Source organism: Caenorhabditis elegans, chromosome I, assembly GCF_000002985.6.
Source record: "Caenorhabditis elegans chromosome I".
Taxonomy (NCBI): Eukaryota; Metazoa; Nematoda; class Chromadorea; order Rhabditida; family Rhabditidae; genus Caenorhabditis; species Caenorhabditis elegans.
This window is the reverse complement of record NC_003279.8, coordinates 1845184-1872508: the sequence shown is the minus strand read 5'-3', so window position 1 is coordinate 1872508 and position 27325 is coordinate 1845184. Positions and strand designations below refer to the sequence as shown.

Sequence of the window (27325 nt, the reverse complement as noted above, 5' to 3'; positions counted from 1 at the left end):
AAAAATCGAATAAATATCGTGTCGAGACCCAAATTGATAAGATTGCCACGTCACCCGATAGTTCTGACTCATATTTCTGCCCGTTTGTTTATAAAATATATTTCGTCACCACCGTTCCGTCAGTTTATTGAATCAAATTCGTAAATAAATGGATTAAATCGTTTATAATTCCTTTTTTCCGACTAAAATATTGATTTTTAAGGTAGCAAATCAGCAAAAAACCCGGAAAATGTCAGATAATCCGTTCGCCGACCCGTTTTCGGTGAGTTTTAGCTGGAAAATCGGTTTTTTTTGGAGGAAAAACGTGTTTATTTCAAAAAAATTGGTAAATTCGTACAGAAATCTTGCTTTTTATTAAAAATATGTTAATTTTCCTGAAAAACTGTAATTTTTCCCCGAAAAAACCCATTTTCTCACAGTTTTTGACAGTTTTTCAGATTTTTAGTCAAAATTTTTGTGGTTTCTTCAAAATTCTTCAAAAAAAAATCAATTTTTTAATTTTTACATTACAAAATGTATAAAATAGCACGTTTTTAATGCAAAAATTTCAAAAATCTGCCAATTTTATTTATTTTTTTATGCAAAAATTGGAAAAATACCAGTTTTTTTTGAAGTTTACTCGGAATTGTCCGATTTTCTACATTTTTAATCCAAAAAATTTTAAAAAAACCAGTTTTCAGGAGAAAAATTAAAATTTTCGTAAAAAAAAAATAAAAATAAATTTTCGAAAAAAAATTTCCAGGCTTTACCAGAATTCACAAGAGCTTCCAATATTCTGTTTCAAAAAAATTTTAAAATCTGAATTTTCCGGAATTTGTTCTGTAAAATTCCCTTATTTTATATTTAAGCTTGAAATCGCCGAATTTCATTTGTACCAGCATCACTTTTTTAAATACGCGCCCAAAGAAATTCGCATTGGAGCACGCTTTGATTTTCTTAAATTAAATTATTTCATTCATTTTTCGCCGAATTCGGTTTTTTTTTAAACCAGTTTTATTGATTTTTCTCGAGTTTTTTTCGGTTTTTTTTTCGACAAAAATGAATGAAAATGGTTTTAAAAAACTGAATTCGGCGAAAAATAAATAAAATATTTAAATTAAGAAAATCAAAGCGCGCTCCAATGCGAATTTCTTTTGGCGCGTATTTAAAAAAGTGATGCTGGTACAAATGAAATTCGGCGATTTCAAGCTTAAATATAAAATCATGGGAAATTTTTTTGAATTTTTGAATTTTTTCACATCGATATTCGGAATCAGGGCAAAATTTGGAGTCAATTAAATATATTTCCCAGATTTAAGTACTCCACTTTTGAAAAAAATATGCCGAATTGGTAAATTTTCAAAAAAAAAAAATTTTTATCTGAATTTTCAAGAATTTCTTTTAAAAAAGAGATTTCTATTTGAAATTTTGAATTTTCGGAATTTTTACGCCTAAAAATCAATTTCTAGGCTCCACCACCACCGCCAGCAGCAGCAGCAGCAGCATCAAAACCCACTTCAGGAGGTACAATTGAAACAGAAGATTTCAATCCATTCGCGAATAGAGCCGGCGGCTCAAATGCTCAACCAACCACTCATCAGGTCTCGGCTTTTTCTCTATTTTATAGAAGAAAAAGAAGGGCTCCTTAATGCCGGAGCACTGCAACGTATTGATTAATCGAAAGAAGAGAGAATGTGCTTTTTTTTGCTTTTTTTGCGCTTCTTTTTTTTTTATTAGTTCTTACAGATATATTTCTCTGCAGGGAATATATAATTTTTTCCGATTTTTTTTGAATTAAAACAGAAATTTTTGCCATTTTTCTGAAAAATTAGTCAAATTTTGCCGTTTTTTTACTTCTAAAAATTGAAAAAAATTCGCAAAGTCGGAATTAAAATTTTGGAAAAAACAAGTCCAAATTTTGATTAAAAATCTGAAAAAAAAGGCCGATTTTAGACATTTTTAGTTCAAAAATTGTGAAAAAATGGGTTTTTTCGGAAAAATTACATTTTTTAGGGAAAATTATTTAAAATCTAAAAACCGGCCGATTTTAGAAATTTTTTCAATAAAAAAAATCGTCAAAAAATGGGTTTTCGGGGGAAAAATTACATTTTTTGCAAAAAATCAATATTTCTATACGAATTTTTCAAAATTAAGACGGAGATTTTCATCATTTTTATTTAAAAAATAAGTCAGTTTTTAAAAAGTTTAATAATTTCAAAAAAATTCAAAAAAAAACTCGCAAAGTAGTAATTAAAATTTTTGAAAAAAATCCAAATTTTGATTAAAAATCTAAAAAAAACGGCCCATTTAAGGCATTTTTAGTACAAAAATTGTGAGAAAATGGGTTTTTTTTTTCAGAGAAAAATTACAAAAAATAGCAAGTCGTAATTAAAATTGATTGTTTTGAAAAAAAAAAATTTTTTTTGATTTTCTGTAGGATTTAGTGAAAAAACCTCTGAAATTTAAACAAAAAATTGAGAAAATCTATCAAAACCATCAATTTCTAGCTGTTTTTCTCGAAAATTTAGGAATTTTCATCCCGAATTTGCAAAAAATGACCATTTTGACATGAAATCTTCGAAATTTCATTCAAAAAAAAATTTTTGCTGAAAATTCTCGAAAAATACAATTTTTGGCCTTAAATTTCTGAGGTAAAAAAATGAATTTTACTTCGAAAATCGGTAATAATACTATTATTATAATAGTTTTCAGCAAAAAATTAACAATTTTTGAAAAAAAATTTAGAAATTTCCAAAAAATTGAACAAATCTTATCAATTTCGAGATTTTTTGTGCAATTCTTCGAAATTTCGTATAAAATATTTTTTTAATGCTTTTTTTTTGAAATCTCTGATAATTTGAGGTTATTTTCTATAATTTTTTGTAAAATAAAATTTAAAAACCCAAAAAAAATTGTGCAAAAATTAATAAAACGGCTTCAAGCTATTTTTGCACAATTTTTTGGTTTTTAAAATTTTATTTTACAAAAAATTACAGAAAATAACCTCAAATTATCAGAAATGTCAAAAAAAGCATTTTAAAAAATTTTTAAATGAAATTTCGAAGAATGGTACAAAAAATCTCGGAATTGATAAGATTAGTTCAATTTTTTTGAAAATTTCTAATTTTTTTTTTTCAAAAATTGTTAATTTTTCGCTGAAAATTGCCGATTTTTGGAATAAATAGCAGAAATTCAATTTTTTTTTCCAAATAATTTCGTTTTTTTTTGCAGTCAACCGGCTCACTGGGCAACAAATCCGCCGGAATGGACGATGAATTGTTCAGAAAACAGCAAGATTTGGAGCGCCGTGCTCAGGAGCTCCGAATGAGAGAGGAAGAGCTTGATAGACGACAGAGAAGTGCAGCAGGTGGCAATAATTGTGAGTTGAGAGAGAAAATAACTTTCAAATATTAGGTCTCCAAATAAGTTCCGGGTCAAAATTGATAACTTTGCTCGCTGCGTATCAATTTTTATGAAACAAAACATTTTAACTAAGTTCGTCACACTCAAATGATAATAGAAAACATAATTTTTTCGAAGAATTTTTGAGTTTTTTGAGTATTTCTCGAGATCCAAATTTCAAACTCAAATGTTTTGTATGTTTAAAAATAGTTTACACATGGTTACATCATTTTTATACTAAAAATCAAAAACTTTCGAAAAAAAATTTTTTTTGAAGTTTTTTGACGACCGACCAAAAAACATTTTTTTGGACGGATTTTTTTTCAAACTTTTGTTGATTTCTTACGATGTATTCTAAACAAAGTAAAATCCGCACACAAACCTCAATTCAAAGCTGCAAAGAAGCGAGATCAGAAAAATGCCTGAAAAAATGGCTTCGAGTTAGGGCACTCCGGGTGGTCAAAAAATTTTGTGACCATTTCAAAATAAAAGGTCATAGTTGATAACATGAATTCCCAAAGTTTCAAAAAAATCTATGAAAGGCAAAAAAAGTTATGATTTTTGACCCGGAACTTATTTGGAGACTTAATAAGAAAAAACAGCAAAATTTCTTGAAATTCCGTAATATGGTTGATTGTCAAAAATAAGAATAGGCCAACACTTGTTAAATGACGTTCTCTTTCAATTTATATATCCGGAAAAAAAATTTCAAGGAATTTCTCTAATTTGATAAAGTACAAAAACAGGCAAACTTGAATTTTTTGTTGTCTTTTTCTATTTTCTGTGAAATTTTTATATATGCTGAATTCAGAAAATCTAGGTTTAACCCATCAAAAACTATTAAAAAGTGGCAAAAATGGGCAATTTATTAGGTGCGGCATATTTACTGAATTTGCCGTTCTGTTTTCTGTTTTTAAACTGTTTGTAAACTTGTAAACTTGTAAACTTGTTTGTAAACTGTTTTTATTAAATACTGAAAAATCGTAAAAATAAGATTTTAACCTGAAATTAATGATTTTTTGAGTATTTTTACATTATAAATTAAATAATTAGAATTTCAAACATGGATTTTTGTGCAACAGACTTTTCTCTACAAAATGACATGCTTTACTGCACATAAATCGAAAAACTGACGATCCTGATACATTTTTACAAGACTGTAATGAATCCTTTGTGTAAAATCTTCAGTTTTCGGTCAAATTTCATAATTTTACAAATTTTCGATTCGTATGATGCTTCTCAACAATATTATAAATCAAAAAATTAAAAATAATTTCCATAGAAGCCAAAAATAGCCAAAAACTGCTGTCCCCGCGCGAAACGAATTCCCGCGAATTCTGGAGTTCGTGAGGTGCCGCGAGGGCGCGCTCCAATAATTATGAGCACTCCAGGAGGCCGTGAGAGAAACAAAAGCGAAAAGACGTCTGAAAAATGTTTCCACTGAGAAATCCGGAAAGCAACTATACATTTTTCTTTAAATTGAGTTTCTTTCCAAATTTCGGCTAAATTTTGCTAATTTTTGGGACTTTCTGCAATGTATAAATCAGGGGTGTCGAGCTCGGCAAATTCGGCAATTTTGCCGTGGTCCTCGGTAAAAAATATTTTTGGAGCTCAAAAAGTGCCAAAAAACTACTCATTCACTGGTTTTTGTGCGTGTGAATTTCTTGAATAAAAAAAAAGTTTTCTTGCTTCAAGTTTCTGATCAAAACCATTCGTTTTTGGCAAAATTTTTACAAAAAAATTGTAATGTGTGCGGAAAATTTCAAAATTTGCCGTGCTCGGCAAACGGCAAATTCAGTAAATATGCCGCACCTAATAAATTGCCCATTTTCGCAACTTTTTGTCACTTTTTAATAGTTTTTGATGGGTTAAACCTAGATTTTTTGAATTCAGCATATATAAATTACCCGTTTACAACAAATTTAGGCAATTTTTATTTTTGCCCAATTTTTTTTTTCAGCCAAATTTTTTACTCCTTTTTTTAAACAAAAAAAAAATTTTTCTGAAAATGTTCGAAACCACAGAATTCCAGAAAAAGGGCAATTTTTTAATGTTTTTGAGTGAGTTTTGAGTCCTCTTACTGCAAAATTAACAATTTTAGAGGAATTTTAAATAAAATTGTGTTTTTTTTTCAAAAATTGCCCATTTTTGCCACTTTTTAATATTCAGCATATATGAATTGCCCGTTTTCAACAAATTTAGACAATTTTCATTTTTGCCCAATTTTTTTTCAGCCATCTTGCCCTTTTTTTGGCAAAAAAAATAAATTTCTGAAAATGTTCGAAACCACTAGAAATTGAAAAAGGGCATTTTTTCAATGGTTTTGAGTGAATTTTAAGTCTTCTAACTTCAAAATTAACCATTTTAGAGCAGTTTCAGAATTGTGACTTTTTACCAAAATTGCCCATTTTTGGCACTTTTAATAGTTTTTGATGGGTTAAACCTAGATTTCTAGTTTTTTTAAAACTCAACAATTGAAAATTGTTAAAAAGGGCAATTTTTTAATGTTATTAAGTGAATTTTGAGTCCTCTAACTACAAAATTAACAATTTTAGAGGAATTTTAAATAAAATTGTGTTTTTTTTTTCAAAAATTGCCCATTTTTGCCACTTTTTAATATTCAGCATATATGAATTACCCGTTTTCAACAAATTTAGGCAAATTTTTTATTTTTGCCCAATTTTTTTTCAGCCAAATTTTTTTAGTCCTTTTTTTGGGCAAAAAAAAATTTTCCTGAAAATGTTCGAAACCACAGAATTCCAGAAAAAGGGCAATTTTTTAATGTTTTTGAGTGAATGTCGAGTCCTCTTACTGCAAAATTAACAATTTTAGAGGAATTTTAAATAAAATTGTGTTTTTTTTTCAAAAATTGCCCATTTTTGCCACTTTTTAATATTCAGCATGTATGAATTGCCCGTTTTCAACAAATTTAGGCAAATTTTCTATTTTTGCCCAATTTTTTTTCAGCCATCTTGCCCTTTTTTTGGCAAAAAAGTAAATTTCTGAAAATGTTCGAAACCACTAGAAATTGTTTTTGTGTAAATGTTCGAAACCACTAGAAACAGTTTCAGAATTGTGACTTTTTACCAAAATTGCCCAATTTTGCCACTTTTTAAAAGTTTTTGACGGGTTAAACCTAGAATTTCTAAAATCCTAATTTGTTTTTTTTTCAGCCAAATTTGTCCTTTTTTTGGGCAAAAATTTTTTTTTTTCTGAGATCAAACGAAGCCACAGAATTCGTGAATTTTGAGTTTTTTTTTGTTGAATAATTCATTTTTTGTAGTGAACACAAATGCTCAAAACAATGCTCCACGCCCACACAATTGGCCACCACTTCCAACAATAATTCCAATTGAGCCATGCTTCTACCAAGATATTGAAGTGGAAATTCCCGTCCAATTCCAAAAGACTGTCACATTCGCCTATTACGTATTTCTAATGTACGTACTTGCGTTGGTTGTCAACGTGTTGGCCTCGTTGTTCTATATGATATTCGCCGGCGGTTCAATCGGTCAACTATTTCTCGCGTGCATTCAGCTGGCTCTATTCTCGCCGTGCTCATTTCTTTTCTGGTTTCGTCCGGTTTATAAGGCGTTCAGAAATGATTCGTCATTCAATTTTATGGTCTTCTTCTTTGTTCTCTTCTTCCATTGCATTTTCACGTTTGTTCAAACTCTCGGCTTATCCAATTATGCTTGTGGATGGATTAATGCTCTCGATACTTTTAATGGTGAGTTTAGTTTTTTTTTTGGAAAAAAAACTTGAAATACTAAAAAATGTGCCACTGAAATTTTACCAATTTCTTTGGAAAATTTAAAAAAAAATCAAACGACAACTTTTTTGGTTTCCGAAAAAAGTTGTTTAACTTCAACTTTCATAGTTATTGAAAATTCTAGTGAAGTTTTTTTTTCTTCTTTTATTTTGATAAATCTCAGAATTTTTGAATCTTGTAATACGATTTTCCAGCTCAAAAAATATCGAAATTTGAAAATTTCCAGCAATTTTTTTTTCAAAAATTTCTTTAATTTTCATATTTTTTTCCCATTAAAATCAGCATAATACTCTGATAAATCGATATTTTCTTCTTATTTTTTTCCGATTCTCCAAAAAATCGAAAAATGTCAAATTTTCTGAATTTAAAAAAATTGCATTTATTTCGCATCGAAAATTTTAGTTTCATGCTTTTCAAAAATGTATAATTTCCAAAAAATGTTGTTTTTCATTTTTTTAAAAATCTTTTTTCTCCCAAACTCCAATTTTCAAAGACATGGAAAATTCTAGTGAAGTAATTTTTTTTTTTTTTTAATTGCATTTTTTTTTAAATTTTTTAAATTTTTAATAAAATAGTTATGGCATTTGAAAAAATGAAAAATGTTTGGCCCAAAAAAAAGTTTAAATAAATAAATAAATAATGCTAGTGAATCAAAGGTGGAGTACCGAAATCTGGTAAATATTTTCAATTGTCTCCATATTTTTCCCTGATTCCGAATATCGATGTGAAAAAATTCAAAAAAATTTCCCCTGATTTTATATTTAAGCTTGAAATCGCAGAATTTCATTTGTGCCCCCGCATCACTTTTTTTTCAAATACGCTTCCAAACAAATTCTCATTGGAGCGCGCTTTGATTTGCCTTCATTTAAATATTTTTTATTTATTTTTCGCCGAATTCAGTTTTTTTAAACCATTTTCATTCATTTTTGTCGAAGAAAAAAACCGATAAAAACTCGAGAAAAATCAATAAAACTGGTTTTAAAAAAACCGAATTCGGCGAAAAATGAATGAAGTATTTAATTTAAGAAAATCAAAGCGTGCTTCTTTGCGCGCGTATTTAAAAAAGTGATGCTGGTACAAAGCTTAAATATAAAATCATGGGGAAATTTTTTTGAATTTTTTCACATCGATATTCGGAATCAGGGGAAAATTTGGAGTCAATTAAATATATTTTTCAGATTTCGGTGCTCCACCTTTGATTCACTAGCATTATTTATTTATTTATTTAAACATTTTTTTGGGCCAAAAATTTTTCATTTTTTCAAATGCCATAACTATTTTATTAAAAATTTTAAAAATTAAAAAAAAAATGCAATTTTTTTAAAACAAAAAATAAAAAATTTACTTCACTAGAATTTTCCATGTCTTTGAAAATTGAAGTTTGGGAGAAAAAAGATTTTTAAAAAAATGAAAAACAACATTTTTTGGAAATTATATGTACATTTCTGAAAAGTATGAAACTAAAATTTTCGATGCGAAATAAATGCAATTTTTTTAAATTCAGAAAATTTGACATTTTTCGATTTTTTGGAGAATCCGAAAAAAATAAGAAGAAAATATCGATTTATCAGAGTATTATGCTGATTTTAATGGAAAAAAATATGGAAATTAAAGAAATTATTCGAAAAAAAAAATTGCTGGAAATTTTCAAATTTCGATATTTTTTGAGCTGGAAAATCGTATTACAAGATTCAAAAATTCTGAGAATGCGTACTGCACAACATATTTGACGCGCAAAATATCTCGTAGCGAAAACTACAGTAATCCTTTAAATGACTACTGTAGTGTCGATTTACAGGAATAATTCATTATTCGATAAAAAATATTAAAATATGATAAAAATACACATTAAATGACGAAAAAATCGAGTTCCCGTAAATCGACACAAGCGCGCTACAGTAGTCATTAAAAGAATTACTGTAGTTTTCGCTACGAGATATTTTGCGGGTCAAATATGTTGTGCAGTACGCAGAGATCTCAGAATTTTTGTTCCAAATAATAATTAAATTCAATAGAAAATCAAAAAAAAAATTATTTTATAAAATAAATACTTAATTTTATTATTTTTTCGTTTGTTGCAAAAAAGTTGCTTTTACCTAAAAAAAATCGAAAAAAAAACCGCTTCAATAATTTCCAGTCTCCGTGCCAATCGCCCTTCTCATGCTTATCTCGGCCATCACATTCACCGTCGCCCTCACCGGAATGGTCACCGCCCTTGTAAAAGTGCACCGCCTGTATCGTGGAGCCGGCTTCTCCATCGACAAGGCTCGTCAGGAATTCACAAATGGTGTTATGTCGGATGCTGGTGTACAGAGAGCCACTCAGGCAGCAACTCAGGCAGCCGCCGGAGCCGCCTTCAATCAGGCGACTCAAGGACGATTCTAATTGCCTATTTTTATGTATTCATTTCTATCAACAACAAAAAAAACGTTATATTTTTCACGTGGTGCCAGGGGCTGTCCCATTACGGTTTGATCTACTAAAAATGTAGGAATTTTTTGCCCAAAAAAATATAAAAAATGTGACGTCAGCACGTTCTTAACCATGAGAAATCAGTTGAAAGCTCTGCGTCTCTTCTCCCGCATTTTTTGTAGATCAGCGTAGATCAAGCCGATATGGGACACTCTCTTACCCATTTATTTCCCCCTATTTTCCCTTCGAAATCCATCCGAATTGTTCATAATTTATTTATTTTTGCAGTCCACCTTTCCATCCCAAGCACATAAAGTTGAGTGAAAAATTATAGATTTTTTGATTTTTGTCTTACAATTGAAAATTAAAATTACGCCTGCTGCAATCGCGCTCCATCGCAAAAAAATCGCGATTTTTCATTTACATTAACAATTTGCTTGAACGATTTCCGTCTGATGTCCACGTTACGGCTTTTGCCGATGAGTTGAAATTTTCCGGTGAAAATATCGAAAGCATTAAAGAAAGTATTTCTATTATCGAAAAATGGTGTGATATTTGGCAACTTAAGCTTGCTGAAAATAAAACACAAGTACTACGCATACCGTATTTCTTCTATTAATATGTCTGCAATACTATTTTTCAATCGTCTTCTCGCTTGCAATACTAATAGGGAGTGCAAGACTATTAGGGAGTGTAATTCTAATTTTACAGAAAAATTTTATGAAAAAGCTCGAATCTCATATCAAAATTCAGAAAATTTGATTTTAATTGGAACATATATGTTCAAAAACTTCAACAATCTCGTAGAAATGTTGTGAAAAACTGTTGCAAAATAGACCAATGTTTTGTTGAAATCCTGAACTTAACCAGATGGGCCTGCAATAAAAAAGAGTAAACGCAAGACTATTAAGGAGTGCAACACAAATAGGAAGTGCCATATTAATAGAAGATATACGGCCAAATCTTACGCGCAAAAAGCGCCTGCGTCACTTGTTCTCGCACGCTGTCTAACGCCTATGACGAGAGAGCGTGTGGAGAAGAGAGACGCAGGCGTCTCCGCAGTTCTCATCAAATCATGGACACGACCTTCCGAAAAATAGTAATACTATTTTTCGGAAGGTCTCCAATGGGCAATACTAATAAGGAGTGCAAGTCTAATAGGGAGGCCATATTAATAGAAGATATACGGTATGTAAACTAAATCCCCAAACTGAGTATCTTGTAAATGGTCATAAAATTAGCAGTTGCTCAAAAGCTCGCGATCTTGGTATTTGGGTGGACGATAAACACTTAATTGTAAACTCTGCAATATTCAAATCTCGGCAAATATTAAAAACATTCCGGTCTACAAACGCTCTTTTTTACTTCAAACTGTTCAACACACACGTCCGTCCAATTCTTGAATTTGGATGTGAAATTTCCAATCCAAAACTCAATTCACTATCCGAAAAATAAGAAAACCGCAGCGATATTTCTCCCGTTTTGCTTTTAAAAGATGCAAAATCTCATATGATTCGTATGCTGATTGCCTGATACAAGTTTACCAAACGACTCTGAAACATCATCGGCTCCTTTTTTTGAAATTTTGATTAGTTGATAATAAATAAATACATAAATAAAGTAGCACAAAAATGCTAACAATACACGGTAGTTAGAAGATTTACATTTGAAACGAACAAAAGCAAATTGATAATAAGTTTGCGCAGCTGTTTTGCCAGTAATTATTCTTGGAGATGCCAGTGCACTATGCAGCCTTCCACCTGCTCAAAACTAATACCGACTGGATACCTCCCGAGTAAGAATTTCTCTTAAAAATAAGAAGATAATTTACTTTATTCAATAGGGAAAACAAGAAAAAACATACAAGATACCCAACGTGTTGTATCGAAAAACATCATAAATAAATCAAATGGATTCTCATTCACTCTTGTAGATATGATTTTTGTACTTAATGTATTCCCTATACGCAACTCATAATGGTTTGCACCTATAGGGTTATTCAAGTACTGCCGGAAAATTAATAAGTATTTAAAAAAAATTCACAACTGTATTAAAATATATAATAACATGTATTTTAACACAGTTGTGACGTCATAAATGTATTTATATACATTTTGCAACATTACTTGAATAACTCCATTAGAATTAAGGTTCCTTGTCGAAACTCCCAAAAACATATCTTCAAAGGCACTGGTTTGTTTCTCGGAGAAGAAACACCGATCGATACTAATTTCAGACAGCTCGAGGAGGTGTTGTCGTAATGCTGAAAATATTGATTTCAGTTTGCGCGGCAATATTGACTATTTTCAAATAATAGTCACTATTACCACTATTAATACTTAATATCAAATCTTTAGTATCTAAGATGGAAACGTTAAAATTTCTATTCACATATCTTCGGGTGACATTTCTAGTAAGTAAATATTATAATTTTTATTTATTTCCTTATTTTTAGGACAAACCATTCAATTTGCTCAATTTACCGTTTGTTGCACTGAAAAACGTCATTTATCAAATGGATATTTACTCAGTGTACGTTCAGTGTAAAAATAGTTGTGTTTTTATTCTGTGAAAATATCATACTTGATACGGGAAAAAATCGTATTTTTTCAGAATAAAACTATCGAAGACGTCGATGAAAATACGTACAGACATCAAAAAAGTTCGAAGAAAAATGTATAAATTAATAGTCAGTAATCATTTGGAATATCACCCAGGAGCAGGTATCGTCGAGCCTCCTCGTTTCCATCAAAGAATTTTAATAGTAGAAGCAAAAAGTGACGTCCTACTTGTTTATAAATCAATGGAAGAAAGAAGCAGAATTTATAATTATAGTTTATCTAGATTCAGTCTCGACTTCTGGATTGAATGGTTTTGGTGAGATTTTTTTGGATTGAAAAACCGAAAGCCTCGCTGAAAGCGTGATGCAAATTTGAAGATGGAGTATCGCCAGTGGGGAAATTGCTAAAAAACTATTCCAATGGTGCCAAAATGACCGAATATCGTAATAAAACTTTTCAAAAGTTTTGAAATGTTATTATTAACTGTCAAAAAGTGGCAATTACTCAATTTTTGCCACTCATAATTTTTAAAGTCGATCAAAAAAAGTTTTTTCCTACAGTTATATACTTTAATTTTTATAAAATTATTTGTATTCAAACATTTTAGGGGTCGGAACATGTGACAATGCATTGCATTTCCTCAAAAGCTCATATTTTTTAAAATTTAGGCAATTTGTCAAAACTTTGACCGGAAATTATGAAAAATCTAAAATTTTTGTGTTATATTATGATATTCCGTTGTTTTGTATCATTATAAGTGCATTTAGATAAAAAACCCCACTGGCGCCAAACGGCCTTTAAAGATTAAGACAATTTTTAACATTAATTACTCTTTTTATCGATTATACGTGGTTTTCAGCAAGAGTTCGGCGGACAAGAAAATATTTCCAATAATTAAATACACAAAATTACCAAAACTTTGGAAGTTTTTAAATATATTCAACGAACTCTTTTTGATCGACCATGTTGACGTAATGATCGACGGAGATAAACTTTTTGGAGATTATCGATTCTTACTAAGTCACCCATTGATGAAAAAATGCCATTACATTGAAATTGTTGGAAAGACATTTTGTGTTTCGACAGAAGACATTCAATTTGTACTAAACAAGATTAATGTCAGCTATGGATTAGTTTTTTATAGTCAGTTTGGTTTCAATCACAGTCTTGTAAGTTTTTATCTAAATTTTAGAATATTACAGAAAAATTCTATTAAAAAACCACGAGATCATGAGAATGCCTACCGTTTTGGCGCGGGAATATCTCGTAGCGAAGGCACCTAAATCTTTCTTTGTCGCACGCTATTTTCGCGCCAGAAAGTAAGCATTCTCATAAACTAATGGTTTCTTAATATTGATCACGTGTATTCAGCTCGACCAACGCCTCGAAAATGTTGAAAAAGGCGGGAAAAATATTTCAATTCACTAAGAGGAATTTCGCCGCAGCGCGTGCAAAAATGTCTGCATTTGCGCGTGATGTTGTTTGCACAAATTACACCAAATGGTCAAGCCGGGGAGGCAAACCTCACGTAGATATGTACACTAAGTTCTACAGTTGTCGCATTTTCAAATTGAATTCATGTCGAAAACGGCTCAATTAAAAAAAAATGATGCATATAAAAAATGTTCTACAGAAAATTCTCTATTCAATGACACCAATACATAAGTTTATTGTTGATAGTATCATTGCCTATCGGCCTAAAAGTTGTCTCAATCAACGAATTTCCGTGAGATAAATTACCAAAATAAGGATTAAAGTGTGATAATTTCAGAAAAACTAAGATCCAGCGCTGCAACAAAGAAAAGTGTGCGAAATTTCAGATTTTAGCAAAATTTGGCTCTTTTTTTTCGAAATTTTGACCGGCCATAAAAAATTTTTGAAACTTTTCTGTGAAGTCTCATTATGAAATTCGGTGGTTTTGGACCAGTTTTAGTCTATTTAAACAAAATACCCACAAGCTCTACTCCCCCTTTAATCATTATAGATAAGTATACACTCATGTTTGAAGATGGCATATACTGAATCCGGTCTTCCCATTAGAACAAATGTTTCAAAGTCATTTTTTGTTTTTTCACAGGGCGTAATTTTGCTTGAACTAGATATGAGCATATCGAGAATTGAGATAGAGGTTGAGAATTAGCATAAAGTTTTAGATATACATTTTGTGTGCGAGCTGACAGTTATTTTCACTCAAAGTTTTTTTTAGATATCCCGAATTCCTCGCCTGGATATATTCTACGCAGAAAAAATCACATTGGAGGAGTTAATGAAAATGGATTGTAAAGTAATCAAGTTGAGCAATCATCAATTCCAACCTACACTTATCAATAAATTTATTCGTTGTTGGTTGATGGGGGCAATGCCGAAACTAAAAAGACTTCGTTGGAATTCGCATTGTCGTCTTTTTCAGCCTACGGACATGTTGCATGGTATTCAAAACTCTTTGTGGGATGAGAAACGCCGTGCGCAGATTTTTCGCTTTGTTTTGTAACTTGAGGAAACATTCGTTAAGTTTTTGTGTGAATCGCTTTTTATAACGGTGCCAAAACACCGAATTCCCATCAATCGATTACCTTACACTTTGATTTTTTGTGTTTGCATCAGCTGGTGTTTGGCGCGTTACATTGTTGCGACCTTTTTGAATTCATGTTTGAAAGTTTCGAACAGTAGTCTTACAAAAAAAAATTAAAAACCAATAATGGGTACTGCAGTATCACTGTACTAAATGGAATATCTGAAAATATACTATCTTCGAATTTTTTTGCACATCCAATTTTGTCATATTTTCCTTTTATTTTTGTACAAATATTATTTTTGAAATTTAGTACCCACATTTCAAAACAAAAGTCTCAACAGCCTACCTTTAAATCTGATCGTCTCTGAGAAAAACCGAAACGATAGAAACGAAGTTAAAATAGTTTGAGTTGTTAATATTATTTTCAAAATGTGAGAAATTAATGCCAGCTCCGGAATCACTTCTATTAGTTTTGGACCCCTACAAACCAATTGAAAATTAGTCTCTTGTAGTTTTAGAAAACCAATTAAATGCCGAACGAACACGTTTTTTAAACTTTCAAACGGCATAGGTATTCCCAAGTTTTTTGTCCTAGTGCGACAATTTCTTCAGAGTTGATATGAAGCGATCAAAAATTAGTCTTGCAGCCGTCTATGACTACTGTAGTATAAATGCAAATTTAGGAGAAGTTGGTTATTGCTATTTGAAGGGTTAGTGGGTTGAGAAACTTTGGAAACATTATTAAAATTTTTGAAAGTTTCTAGAAACTTCTGAAAAATTTGAAACTACAGAAATTGCTTGGTAACTTCCAGACAACTCCAGAAAGTTTTTCAATTTTTGAAAAACTACTGGAAGTTTCTAGAAAGAGTGTGTCTGTGTGATTTTCCGTGTTTTGCGTTGAATTTTTCAGAGACGTCATTTTTTTGTGAAATATAGCACTTGTTCCCACCAAAATCAATTAAAAGTGGAATAGCGCCAGTAGGGGTTTCGTCTAAATACATTTATAATGATTTAAAACGGCCGAATATCAAAATAAAACACTTCCAAAAATGTTTAATTTTTCATAATTTCCGGTCAAAGTTTCGGCAAATCGCGAGTAAATAGAAACAATTTTAATTTTTTTTTAGAAGTTTTATTATGATATTCGGTCATTTTGGCACCATTGGAGTAGTTTTAAAACTTCGCGACTGGTGCTACTCCACCTTCAAAAAAAAAACGCTAACGAGTGATATGCTGCCTTCAAGTGAAACATTTTCAGCGATGGAATCGATATAGTTGATTGTGCAAATGGAGTTGATATTGAACGAAAAGATGGACTACTTGCAACTGTGGTCAAAACATTTGATTCTGTAGATTTTCTTATTTGGTACGATAGATTTCCAGCGGATTTATGGCAGAGTATACGCTGAGTGTTTAACAAAATGCAAAAAAGTTATTACGCAACCACCAAAAAATTGCCTTCAATATTTCCACTTTATTTATTTTTCCCTCTGCTTTCTAAATGTGTTGCTACCTCTTTTCATTCAATTTTTCCACTATCCAACATGAACATATTCTTTTCGAAATGTCGGATAATTTTTCCAATAAGGAAAATAGGCTTGTTTAGTTGGTTCAGATGGGTCGACCTGGGATCGCGATTCAGGATTCAAATTTCCAAAATCACTTCTCCAGTGGGTTCAGAGTTGTTCCTCTTAAAGATGTTTGTCAGGATCGAGAGTTTATGGACCTCTCCTCCGGCGCGGCCCCCGACTTCTGGGGCTGAAAACTAATTTTTCCTGAAACTACCGTAACCCTACAGTATTCCCACTGTACCACTATTGTACCACTACAGTACCCCAACTATATCCCTACATGAACCCTAACTCACTATCCCTCCAGAAGCCAAAACTTCAAAGACTATAAAAACTACATAGACTACAAATTATGGACACACAGAATAAGCGCTGTATATATAGTAAATGATAACAGAGCAAGGAAAACATTTTTGTTGGTTTTCCATTCAAAGTTGTACTGAATAAGTTTCGGGTCACGATTCTCATCGCCTTTTCTTGAAATTTGAGAATTTATGTCATTAAGTACCCTAACTCAAAAAGTTTTTTGAGGCGTCTGCCGGACCTCGCTTCTAAACCTTGGTATTGGGTTTATGTGCGGGCTTTGCTTAAAATTAGCTTGAAATACAATGAAAAAGAAAAAATACGTTCATAAAAAGAATCTTGCTAAAAAAAGTTTTTATTGTTTTTTTTTCGGAAATTTTTCAGACATTTGAATTTTAGAAGCGAAAATACGGTTTTTTTTCGGTCTTCGAAAAATTAAACTTTTTTTCGGTCTTCGAAAAATTAAAATTAAATCGTTTTTTTTTGGTGACAGACCTGGTACCGGCTTTTTGAACGAACATGCTATATTCAAAAACTCATGTTGAACTGATATTATTTAGCTGCAAAATTCGAGAACTCGGCTCAGAGTGAACAATGGAAGATGCTCGCAAATACACTCAAGGATCTTGTAGTGGAGGATATCGTTTTTGAGGGTCTTGCAGCAGATAGCAAACTATATCGTCAAAACTTATATCCCAAAAACAAAGAAACAAAAATTGCGGTAACCCATTTTTGTATTTCGCGTTGCTTCTTGAAAAGCTTCCGGATTTAATCTATTTTTTCACCAGTTGAAAAGCGCGTGAAGAAAAACAGAGAAAATGCAAAAATTTCAAATAAAAATTTTTTTTTAAATGGGAAAATTATTGGATGTTTCTAAATTTGAAAAAAAGTCCAACAACCGGTGTGAAGCGTGATTTGACGAACGACGAGTTGTCGGATATGATTGTATCAACTGGAAATCTCCGAATCAATCCAACCAACATCGATCATCATGTCAAAAATAATGCTGGCCGTGCTCACGTTTTTGAAAGTTTTAAATTTGCGCGTACATTATGACACTTCACCATAATTTTTGCTTTCACACTGGAGTTTTTATATTTTTTGCAAAAAGTGTCTGAAGTTTTTCTGTTTGAAAATTCAAAACAAAACTTTATTATTTATTCAAGAGTGTGAAATGTATTAATTTATCGAAATGACATTCTTGAGGTAAGATCTGCTGGTTTTTTGCGGCTCCTTTACTCGTGATCTAACTAGGGAACCATCAGAAGGTGCCCATCGGACTTGCACATGAGACCTATCACATTCGATAGCCCATGTTTTAAAATGGTTACTCGTGAATTATTAGAGGCAAAACTCCAGAACCAAGCTCATGCTCATGGCGGGCTCTCAAAGATCCTAAAATGGCACTTTAACGAACTATTGGAGGGCCACTTTTCCAATTTCACTTTGATAGCTCATATCTCCGCGGATAATGTTTTAGCAGAAAAGTCATCAATTGAAAAGTTGTTGATATTGTTGTAAAGAACAAGTTTGTAGTTGAAAGTTTGTTACCAAAAAAATGTTTGTTTGAGATAAAAGCGCGTGAAGTGCGGCACTGTTGCTGTTATTTTTATAATGTTATTGCTATTCTAATGTTTTAATCTCAAAGAAACATTTTTTTGGTAAAAAACTTTCAACTACAAACTTGTTCTTTACAACAATATCAACAACTTTTTAGTTGATGACTTTTCTGTAAAAAATTTATCCGCGGAGATATGAGCTATCAAAGTGAATATGGAAAATTGATTTGTTAGATCGTTAAAGTGCTTCCTTACAGTGCTATTTTAGGATATTTGGAAGCCCGCCGTGAGCTTGGTTCTGGAGTTTTGCCGCTAAAAATTCACGAGTAACCATTTTAAGACATGGGCTATCGAAAAAATATGCAAGTCCGATGGGCACCTTCTGACGGTTCCCTAGTTAGAGAGTATGGAGACATGACGGTTTGGGGAGTTGTGTTCCTGCAAAAAGAATATTTGAACGTTTCGGAAAGAATTCATAATATCGAATTTAAATTTCCTAACTGAACTTCATAAAAATTTATAATTAATTTTCCACAAAATCGATATTTTATCATTTATTGAGCCTGGTAATTTATGTATTTTCCAATTAAAAATTTGAAAGCTAACAGTTTTTTGTTTGAAAATTGTCGACCTGAAAATGACGGTTTCAAAATTTTCCGGCTAAGAGTTGAATTGATCCAGAAGACCACCCTTTCCGGTTGCCTTCTTGATCTCAAGTTTCTTGATGGGTGGCCAGGAGTGTTGAACACCGATATGGCGAAATGCTGCCTGCCTTCTCGGCATTTGGCTCCAGCTTCTTGCCCAAGTTTTGCCCGAAAAATATTAACTACTTCTCGAACATAAGAGACAATTTTTCCCGCCGATATTTAGAACTTGAGATATTTGCGTCTAAAGTTTAGTGCTGATTTCAGTTGATTTTCTACACTAACCCAATGGTTAAAGGTTTTCACGTCCCTGACCCTATCAATCAGGGACGCAAGTCCAACCCTCAAATTAGGAACTTGTTTTATGTCTGGGTGCTCTATTATAGTTTCCATATGTTTTACCCCATCCACTGAAATAAATTAAAATAGAGAAATTCCTTCTTTTGGAATTGAACTCATCACTACCAACGCCATCTACATATAAACACTCGATCGAAATATACACCGTTTTACCGTTTGTGGTTCGCCTGCCTTTCCCGTCAAGACGGGGGGAGGCGATGACGTGCGTCGTCCTCGCTCGTCTCTTCTACGATCGATAGGTGTTCCCAGTAACCTGCATTCTTTCCACTGCAACTAGCAGAACCCGTGAGTTGTCCGTACATCCAGAAGATGACCTCCCTTCATATTGTTGTCCCACCACAGCCAGAGCACTGCGAAAGCAAATCTCTGGCCTGGCGGAGGGCCAGCTAACCCTCTCCCTCAAGCCTTCGGGAGCTTCCTGGGTTATCGGTGAATTTTGGGGTCTGCCAGGGTCCTGCGAAAGCGAATCTCTGGCCTGGCGGAGGGCCAGCTAACTCTCTCCCTCAAGCCTTCGGGAGCTTCCTGGGTTATCGGTGAATTTTGGGCGGTCGTTGTTGGGTGCCGCATGCCTTCGACCCTCGCTAAGTGCGAGGGAGCCGGGTAAAACCGCACGTTCGAATGGCCTCTAACCCAACTCGAGCTCGAGGCTTGCGCTTTTCGGGGCTTGCGCTCGAGTTCCGGGCCTTGCTCTCGAGCGTCTAGGGCGGGCTAGGTCTGCCTGGGGCGGGCTAGGTCTGCCTGGGGCGGGCTAGGTCTGCCTAGGGTAGGCTAAGTCTGCCTAGGGTAGGCTAAGTCTGCCTAGGGTAGGCTAAGTCTGCCTAGGGTAGGCTAAGTCTGCCTAGGGTAGGCTAAGTCTGCCTAGAGTAGGCTAGGGGCTGCCTAGAGTAGGCTAGGGGCTGCCTAGAGTAGGCTAGGGGCTGCCTAGAGTAGGCTAGGGGCTGCCTAGAGTAGGATCAAGCTTAGGCACAGGCTTAGGCACATGCTTAGGCTTAGGAATCTTCAAAAAACTTTAAAAAAATTAGAAAAGAAAATTCTAGATCTACATTATATCAAGCTGTCTAATTCTCTTCGAATTATACAAACAGACGAGAAAAATGAGCAATAGCACGTTTAATCATCAAAAGAAGGTTCTAATCGACACCACAGTTCAGATTAGGGCTCCACTATCATGTAAGACAATTTCAGATTCTCATCTCACAGATTCATGGCAACATGGGCGTTTTGGGTAGTTATTTCTTATTTTCTAGACCCGTCGACTGATACAAGAGGTTTGTTTTATAATATTTCAGTAGTTTTTTTGTAACTTCACATGGTGCCAGGCTGTCCTTTTCTGGTTTGATCTACAAAAAGTGCGGGAATTTTTGCTCAAAACAATGTGCCGTCCGCACGTTCTTAACCATGCAAAATCAGTTGAGAACTCTGCCACATTTTTTGTAGATCAACGTAGATCATGCCGAAATGAGACACTCTGACACCACATGTAACTTCCGAATTTATTTTTTTTGACTTCCAGCAATCTCCACATTCATAAATTCCTTATTTGTGGCGGCACCCATTCCTGGAACTGTTGCCATGATTATTCAAAACGCCAGCTATCGAAATTTCATCGCGGAGAAGGTTTTTCGGCGGAAATCATCTGACGTGTCGCCAAGCCGATATGTTCTACCGTGGAAGACAGATTGTAAAACTCGAATTTAAATCGAGTTATTGAATGAATTTTGGATTGAATATTAATAAATGATTTTTGTAAGCGTGTAATATAATTCTATTATGGGAACACAAAATTCTGATAATGCGTACTGAGCAACATATTTGACGCGCAAAATATCTCGTAGCGTCTTTGTAGTCTGCAAAGTTTTGGATATTGACTTGGAGTTAGTAAGGGGATATGGTCGAGGTACTGTAGTAGTTCTGTAGAGTTACCGTAGGGGTACTGTAGGAGTACGGTAGAATTATTGTAGTTTAAGAAAAAGTGAGTTTTTGTCTTTTGAAGGGACATTGACTTGGAGTGAGTTGGAGGATATGGTCGGGGTGCTGTAGTAGTACTGTAGGATTACTGTACTTTAAGAAAAAATGAGTTTTTGTCTTTTGGCGTATCTTGAAACTTCTAGAACTTTCTACAAAAATCTGGAATTTTCTAGAACTCTCTAGAAAATTCCGGGAAGTTCTACCCTTTTCTAGAAAAATAAGGAATCTTCTAGAATTTCTAAAAAGTCTAGAAACCTCTAGAACTTTCCAGAAAAGTCTGGAAACGTCTAAAATTTGTAGAAAAGTTTTGAAACTTTTAGAAATCTTTAGAATCGTGGCGATACCCATTAATTTTTTGGCGGGAAATTCGAATTTTTTGAGAAAACGCTCCTCAAATGGAGCTCACAGCACTGCCAGAGGTCACGTAGGATCACTGTAATAATAATTGGTAGTCATACTCCTAGGGGAATACTGAAAGCGGTACAACGGCAGCGACATACGGAGCAGGGCTGGGAATTTTTTGGTTTTTTTGGTATTTAATCGATTTTTTGGTTTTTTTTTGGTTTTTCAAAAACTTCAATTTTTTGTTTTTTGTTTTTTGGTCCAAATTTTTTTTTTGGTCCCAGCCCTGATGTAGATCACAAAATATTATCTCATATTTCGTATTTCTGTTGCTTTTTTACAAATTAATTGTGATCTACGCGTGATCTCCGCGAATTTTGAACAGACTTTGTTAAAAATGATGACTAAATGCGCGGCAAGACCCTTCCGCATAAATGCGCCCCCCCCCCTTTAAAGTCGTAGAAGTGGAAAAACAAATGCACTGTACGCATTATCTGAATTATGTGATCCCGTGATAAAATTGATTTTTTGGCCTTTTTAAATACATTTCTAGAAAATAGTTTTCCAGTAGAGTTTGTGGAATAGAAAAATAAAATAAAAAATCGATGAAAGTTTTATTGACTTTTTCCAAATTTTATCCCAAAAATATGTTTTCTGTTTTTTTTTGTTGTTGAAAAATTAATAAATCCAAAAACAAAAATACAAAAAAAAGAAACAATTAAAATCGTTGAAGCCGAATTCCTTGAGCAGGCTTCGACACGAACAACGACGGCAACTCGGCAACCACCCGATCCACGTCATCAGCGGCCATCAACACGACGGCACATCCTCCCCAACCGGCTCCGGTAAGCCGTGCTCCGAGAGCTCCATGGTCCAAATAGAGCCGACAAATCTCGTCAAGCTCCCGACAACTGCACTCGTAGTCAATGGCACAACTGCGATGACTCTCGTTCATTAGACGTCCCATTTCTTGAATGTTTTTCTGGGCGCACGCCGATTCGAATTGTTCCACACGATAGGCCTCACTGAACACGTGACGAGCGCGGGGGCGGAGTTTGAATTTTTGGACTGAAAAAAAATTATATTTTGGGTCTTGTTTCGATTTTTCACATCCTAATGTTCTTTTGTTTAATTTCTGAAAAAAATTCGAAAAATGCTTTTTTTTTCAGATTAAAAAAACATTAAAAAAATATATAAAAATTTAACAATTTTCTCACGGGGTTCTGGCCATCCTTATTTAACTTTTCGCGCTCTATTGACAATCGCCTGCCGGACAACGCCTGTGAAAGTCGTCAACTAAAATCGAGCCGTGACGCGACACGCAACGCACCGTAAATCTACCCCAGATACGACCGAGCCAAAATGGCCTAGTTTGGCAAAAACTCTTCCATTTCAATTTATGAGGGAAGCCAGAAATCCATTTTAAAAAATTCGAAACAATTTTTTCGGAGTTTCGGAGTTCGAATATTTTTTTTAATATGAATTTTTTCTGAATTTTACGGAATTCAAATAATAAAAGAAATTTTTTTTTTTTAAATTTTTCAAATAACTCAAAAAAATGGTTTTTTTTTGTTTTTTTGGAAACCAAAAAATTCGAAAAAGAAACATTTCTGAATTTTTTAAATCTTTTTTTGAAAAAATCTGATTAAAAGAAAATTTCGGAAATCAAAAAATTTGAAAACAAAATTAGAATTGTTAAAATATCAGTGGCCGATGTCTCGCTTTTTCTAGGCCACGCTCTATTTTTTTTTGAAAATTCTCAAATTTCTGTACACGGATTTCTAGCTTCCCTCATAAATTGAAATGGAAGAGTTTCTGCCGAACTAGGCCATTTTTGATCGACCATATCTGGGGTAGATTTACGGCGCGTTGCGTGTCGCGTCGCGGCTCGGTTTTAGTTGTAAAACTAATTGTGATTGTCCGTGTGGAGTACACGACTTTCCCACGCGTTGTCCGGCAGGAGATTGTCAATGGAGCGCGAAAAATCTCTATTTTTTTCTGCTAAAACACTGTGCTTACATGATCTTGTATTCTCTGTAAGACATTCTTCCAATTTATCGGCACCAATTAGATCAATAACTTGCTCTTTATTGACTTCATCCGGTAGCTCCTCGACAATTTTCAAAATTTCCTTGAACGATTTTCCGCTTAAGGTTTGAATTTCTTTGAGGCGAAATGAGCCACTTGTGATATTGAATTTTTGTTTGAAAATCTGAAAAAATTTGTTTTTTTTTTCAGATCAGAAACAATTTGAAAACCGGTTTTTCCAAAAAAAAAATTGGTGGCCGAGTTTTTCAACATGGGCGTTTTGGGTAGTTATTTCTTATTTTCTAGACCCGTCGACTGATACAAGAGGTTTGTTTTATAATATTTCAGTAGTTTTTTTGTAACTTCACATGGTGCCAGGCTGTCCCTTTCTGGTTTGATCTACAAAAAATGCGGGAATTTTTTGTCCAAAAAATGAAACGTCAGCACGTTCTTAACCATGCGAAATCAGTTTAGAACTCTGCCGCATTTCTTGTAGATCAACGTAGATCAAGCCGAAATGAGACTGAGACACAAATGAGACGAAATGAGACCACGTCGACGTTGAGAAAAGTTTCCGATTTTTAGAAAATTCGGAAAAAAAAAGTTTTTTGCAACGAAAAAAATTTTTGAACTAAAAAAATCCTAAATTTATCGATTTTTCGCTTAATTTTTCTGATTTTTATTGATTTTTTGCATGACCGCCGTACTTGTGCAACAATCCGTCCTTCAATAACCCTTTCGTTATAATGTGACGTGGCACCCTTATTCAGTTCAGTATTCGAATGAACCACGACGAAAACCGCATCACTCGGAAGTTGAATGTTTTTTGAGCGAAGCGGATTAAAATCGATACGAAGAGCCGTTCCTTCGGATGCGAGAACTTCGGCGGCTTGATCCATTCCACCGCTTAGTGTTCCGATTAGTGGCTCACTTTCGATACATAAATGAGCAAAGTCTTTTCTGGAAAAAAAATATTTTTATGGAAAAAGGGCCCACGATGTTATTGAAATTATTTTCACGCGATTCTTATAATATGGCGCCAGGCCGTTCGGTTTGATCTGCAAAAAATGCGGGAATTTTATGCCTAAAAAATGTGACGTCAGCACGTTCTTAATCATGCGAAATCAGTTGAGAACTCTGCGTCTCTTCTCCCGCATTTTTTGTAGATCTACGTAGATCAAATCGAAATGAAGCACTGACACCACGTGCCTCATAAATTGAAATGGAAGAGTTTTTGCCGAACTAGGCTATTTTAGCTCGGCCATATTTGGTGGTAGATTTACGGCGCGTTGCCGCGTCGCGGCTCGATTTTAGTTGTAAAACTAAATGTATTTGTCCGTGTGGAGTACACGACTTTCCCAGTCCGGCGGGCGATTGTCAATGGAGCGCAAAAATGCAATGAGGAATGTCAGAACCCCGTGAAAAAAATTTTCAATTTTTTGATTTATTTTGCGTTCCGAAATCTACATGGAAGAAAAATTCAAACTTCGAGTTTCAATGCAAAATATTATGTTTTTTGCGTACTTTGCGTACATTGCGCAACATATTTGACGCGCAAAATATCTCGTAGCGAAAACTACAGTAACCCTTTGAAGGACTACTGTAGTGTTCGTGTCGATTTACGGGCTGGATTTTTAAAAGCATTTAGAATATTAAAATTGAGCAAAAAATGAGAAAATAATACGAAGAAACGACGGAAAATTGAAAATCACTGTCGATTTTCGTAAAGAAGTTCTAAAACATTTCGAAAATCGAGAGCTCCGTAAATCAACCTTTAGTAGTCATTTAAAGGGTTACTGTAGTTTTCGCTTCGAGATATTTTTCGCGTCAAATATGTTGCTTAATACGCATTCTCAGAATTTTGGATTCCCGTAATATCACGTCCCGGCAAGTGGTACATCCATACAAATGCGCTCTACTGATAATTTGAGTTAAGCCAGGTTTGGGCGCGTTTTAAGGAAAAAAGCTTTGGTCCAAAAAATTTAGAATTTTTTTTCGAACATTTTTCATGTGCACAAAAAAAACAAAAAACAAAAAAACTGGATCATCCGATTTTGAGGAAAACGCGCCCAAACGTCCAGGTATACGGTAGACACACGGGGTTCTGGCCATTGAATTTTTCGCGCTCCATTGACAATCGCCTGCCGGACAACGCGTGGAAAAGTGTCGTGTACTCCACACGGACAAATAAATCAGTTCTACAAATAAAAACGTGCCGCGACGCGACACGCAACGCGCCTTAAATCTACACAAAATCTCTCCGACCCAAAATGGCCTAGTTTGGCAAACTCTGCCATTTCGAAAAGTGAGTTTTTTTTTGGTCCCAAAATTCTGAAAAATTTTGTCAAAATTCAAAAAAAAAAACTCTACAAACCTAGAAATATGCTCAAAAGGATCATTATCCACAATCAACGACAACGTGGCCAGCGCCGACGCACAAACCAACGAAGAACTGGACGAAAGACCAGAAGATGGAGGAATAGTTCCGTATAATAAGAAGCTCATTCCGAATTGTTCTTGTCCATCTTCTCTATTCATAATTCCCCTCCATCCACACAGCAAATAATCGAACCATTTTGGTGAAGTACATCCTTTCCATGGGCATGGAATTGGTGAGCTCCATGATTCGTATTTTGAGTCGAAATTCGAAAAAACTATCGAATTCGTGTCGTTTTTTGCGGCCAGAATTGTGGTCGCCGCGTCGATGGCCATTGGGAAGACACCATAGTCATGGTAATCGATATGCTCGCCTGGAAATGTTACGGTAGCTGCACATGGTGTCAAAACTCTCATTTCTGCTTGATCTACGTTGATCTACAAAAAATGCGGGAGAAGAGAAGCAAAGTTCTCAACTGATTTCGCATAGTGAAGAACGTGCTGACGTCACCTGTTTTTGGGAAAAAAATTCCCGCTTTTTTTTGTAGATCAAACCGTAATGGGACAGCCTGGCACCACGTGTAGCTGATAAAATTTCATTCGTGCCAAGACCTAAGGCAGCAGTTTTGCAACTAAACTTTCATTTTTCAAAATAAAAAAGTGTCATTTTTCTCTCAATTGTTTCAAGTTCCTATGATTTTTGCAAGTCTGTGGTCAGTTAACCATGACGATCTATGTAGGCTCGTGTACTCCCCGAGGAGAAGATTTAATTTTTTGTATTACATGAACACAAAATTCTGAGAATGCGTATTGCACAACATATTTGACGCGCAAAATATCTCGCAACGAAAACTACTCTTTAAATGACTACTGTAGCGCTCTTGTGTCGATTTACGGGCTCAGGTGAATATAAATAATTTATTTATCGATAGAGTACTGAAAATCGGTTAAAAATGACCAATGAGCCGCTAAATCGACACAAACGCTACAGTAGTAATTTAAAGACTTACTGTAGTTTTCGCTACGAGATATTTTGCGCGTCAAATATGTTGTGCAATATGCATTCTCAGAATTTTGTGTTCCCGTAATAGTCAAAATTTCAAATTTCAAATTATCTTTTATTTTATAAAATACAATTTTAGGTGTTTGAGGAGAAAATCTATAATTTCAACGTGTCCCTGATACCTGAACCCTGATAGGAAAAAAACCCGGGACTTTTAACACTTTTTGGGTCCTGGCACGATTGAAACTTCAAAATTTTGAGCTACCGTAACCGCGGAAATATTTCGAAATGCTTTTTATTATTTTTAATACATTTTTTATACAGTAAAGCAAAATTTCCAGAGAAACATATATTTCTGCGAAAGTTTCGATCGTGGCAAGACCAATAACAACGTACCAATCAAATTAACACGGCCCGGACACGTGACACGAACTTCTGGCTCAATACCATACAATTTGACGAATTGCTCGGCGAGCTGCTCATTTGAGACCATTTTTAACGAATTTCTGAAACTATATAATAGGAAATTG

The 27325-nt window shown here is 34.0% G+C and overlaps 3 protein-coding genes and 1 pseudogene across 7 annotated transcripts; 3 read left to right on the top strand and 1 right to left on the bottom strand.

Annotated features, from left to right (window-relative positions):
* Positions 1–202: 202 nt before the first annotated feature.
* On the top strand, positions 203–9902 carry scm-1 (Secretory carrier-associated membrane protein; the record flags this gene model as incomplete). 3 transcript variants are annotated; one of them, NM_058510.8, is made up of 5 exons in its annotated part: positions 203–262; positions 1449–1580; positions 3211–3358; positions 6665–7111; positions 9291–9902. In NM_058510.8, the coding sequence occupies 5 exons, from the start codon at positions 230–232 to the stop codon at positions 9536–9538; spliced, it is 1008 nt and encodes a 335-aa protein (NP_490911.1). The 3 variants fall into 3 exon arrangements, with proteins under 3 accessions (NP_490911.1, NP_001293354.1, NP_001293355.1); NM_001306425.3 differs by lacking the exons at positions 203–262; positions 1449–1580 and having other exon boundaries at positions 3244–3358; positions 9291–9538; NM_001306426.3 differs by lacking the exons at positions 203–262; positions 1449–1580; positions 3211–3358 and having other exon boundaries at positions 6820–7111; positions 9291–9538.
* Positions 9903–11930: 2028 nt separating this feature from the next.
* M01D7.1 lies at positions 11931–16050 on the top strand (annotated as a pseudogene). Its single transcript has 7 exons — positions 11931–11978; positions 12021–12097; positions 12179–12288; positions 12334–12442; positions 12986–13295; positions 14333–14555; positions 15900–16050. Coding segments are annotated over exons 1-7 (1028 nt in total).
* Positions 16051–19463: 3413 nt separating this feature from the next.
* Positions 19464–20840, top strand: M01D7.9 (7TM_GPCR_Srx domain-containing protein). Its single transcript, NM_001083140.4, has 2 exons — positions 19464–20346; positions 20592–20840. The coding sequence occupies exons 1-2, from the start codon at positions 20283–20285 to the stop codon at positions 20774–20776; spliced, it is 249 nt and encodes an 82-aa protein (NP_001076609.2). The 5' UTR covers positions 19464–20282; the 3' UTR covers positions 20777–20840.
* Positions 20841–21985: 1145 nt separating this feature from the next.
* tag-96 lies at positions 21986–27309 on the bottom strand (the record flags this gene model as incomplete). 2 transcript variants are annotated; one of them, NM_058508.4, is made up of 5 exons in its annotated part: positions 21986–22456; positions 23408–23600; positions 24124–24376; positions 25791–26166; positions 27192–27309. In NM_058508.4, 5 exons carry the CDS (start codon positions 27286–27288, stop codon positions 22107–22109), a joined length of 1269 nt encoding a protein of 422 aa, NP_490909.2. The 2 variants fall into 2 exon arrangements, with proteins under 2 accessions (NP_490909.2, NP_001293356.1); NM_001306427.3 differs by lacking the exons at positions 25791–26166; positions 27192–27309 and having other exon boundaries at positions 22107–22456; positions 24124–24315.
* Between the last annotated feature and the right edge of the window lie 16 nt (positions 27310–27325).

Coding starts and splice junctions, on each gene's coding strand:
- M01D7.9 (NM_001083140.4), top strand. CDS start 20,283: ATGGCAACATGGGCGTTTTGGGTAGTTATTTCTTATTTTCTAGACCCG. Junction 20,347..20,591: donor CCCGTCGACTGATACAAGAG/GTTTGTTTTATA, acceptor TTTGACTTCCAG/CAATCTCCACATTCATAAAT.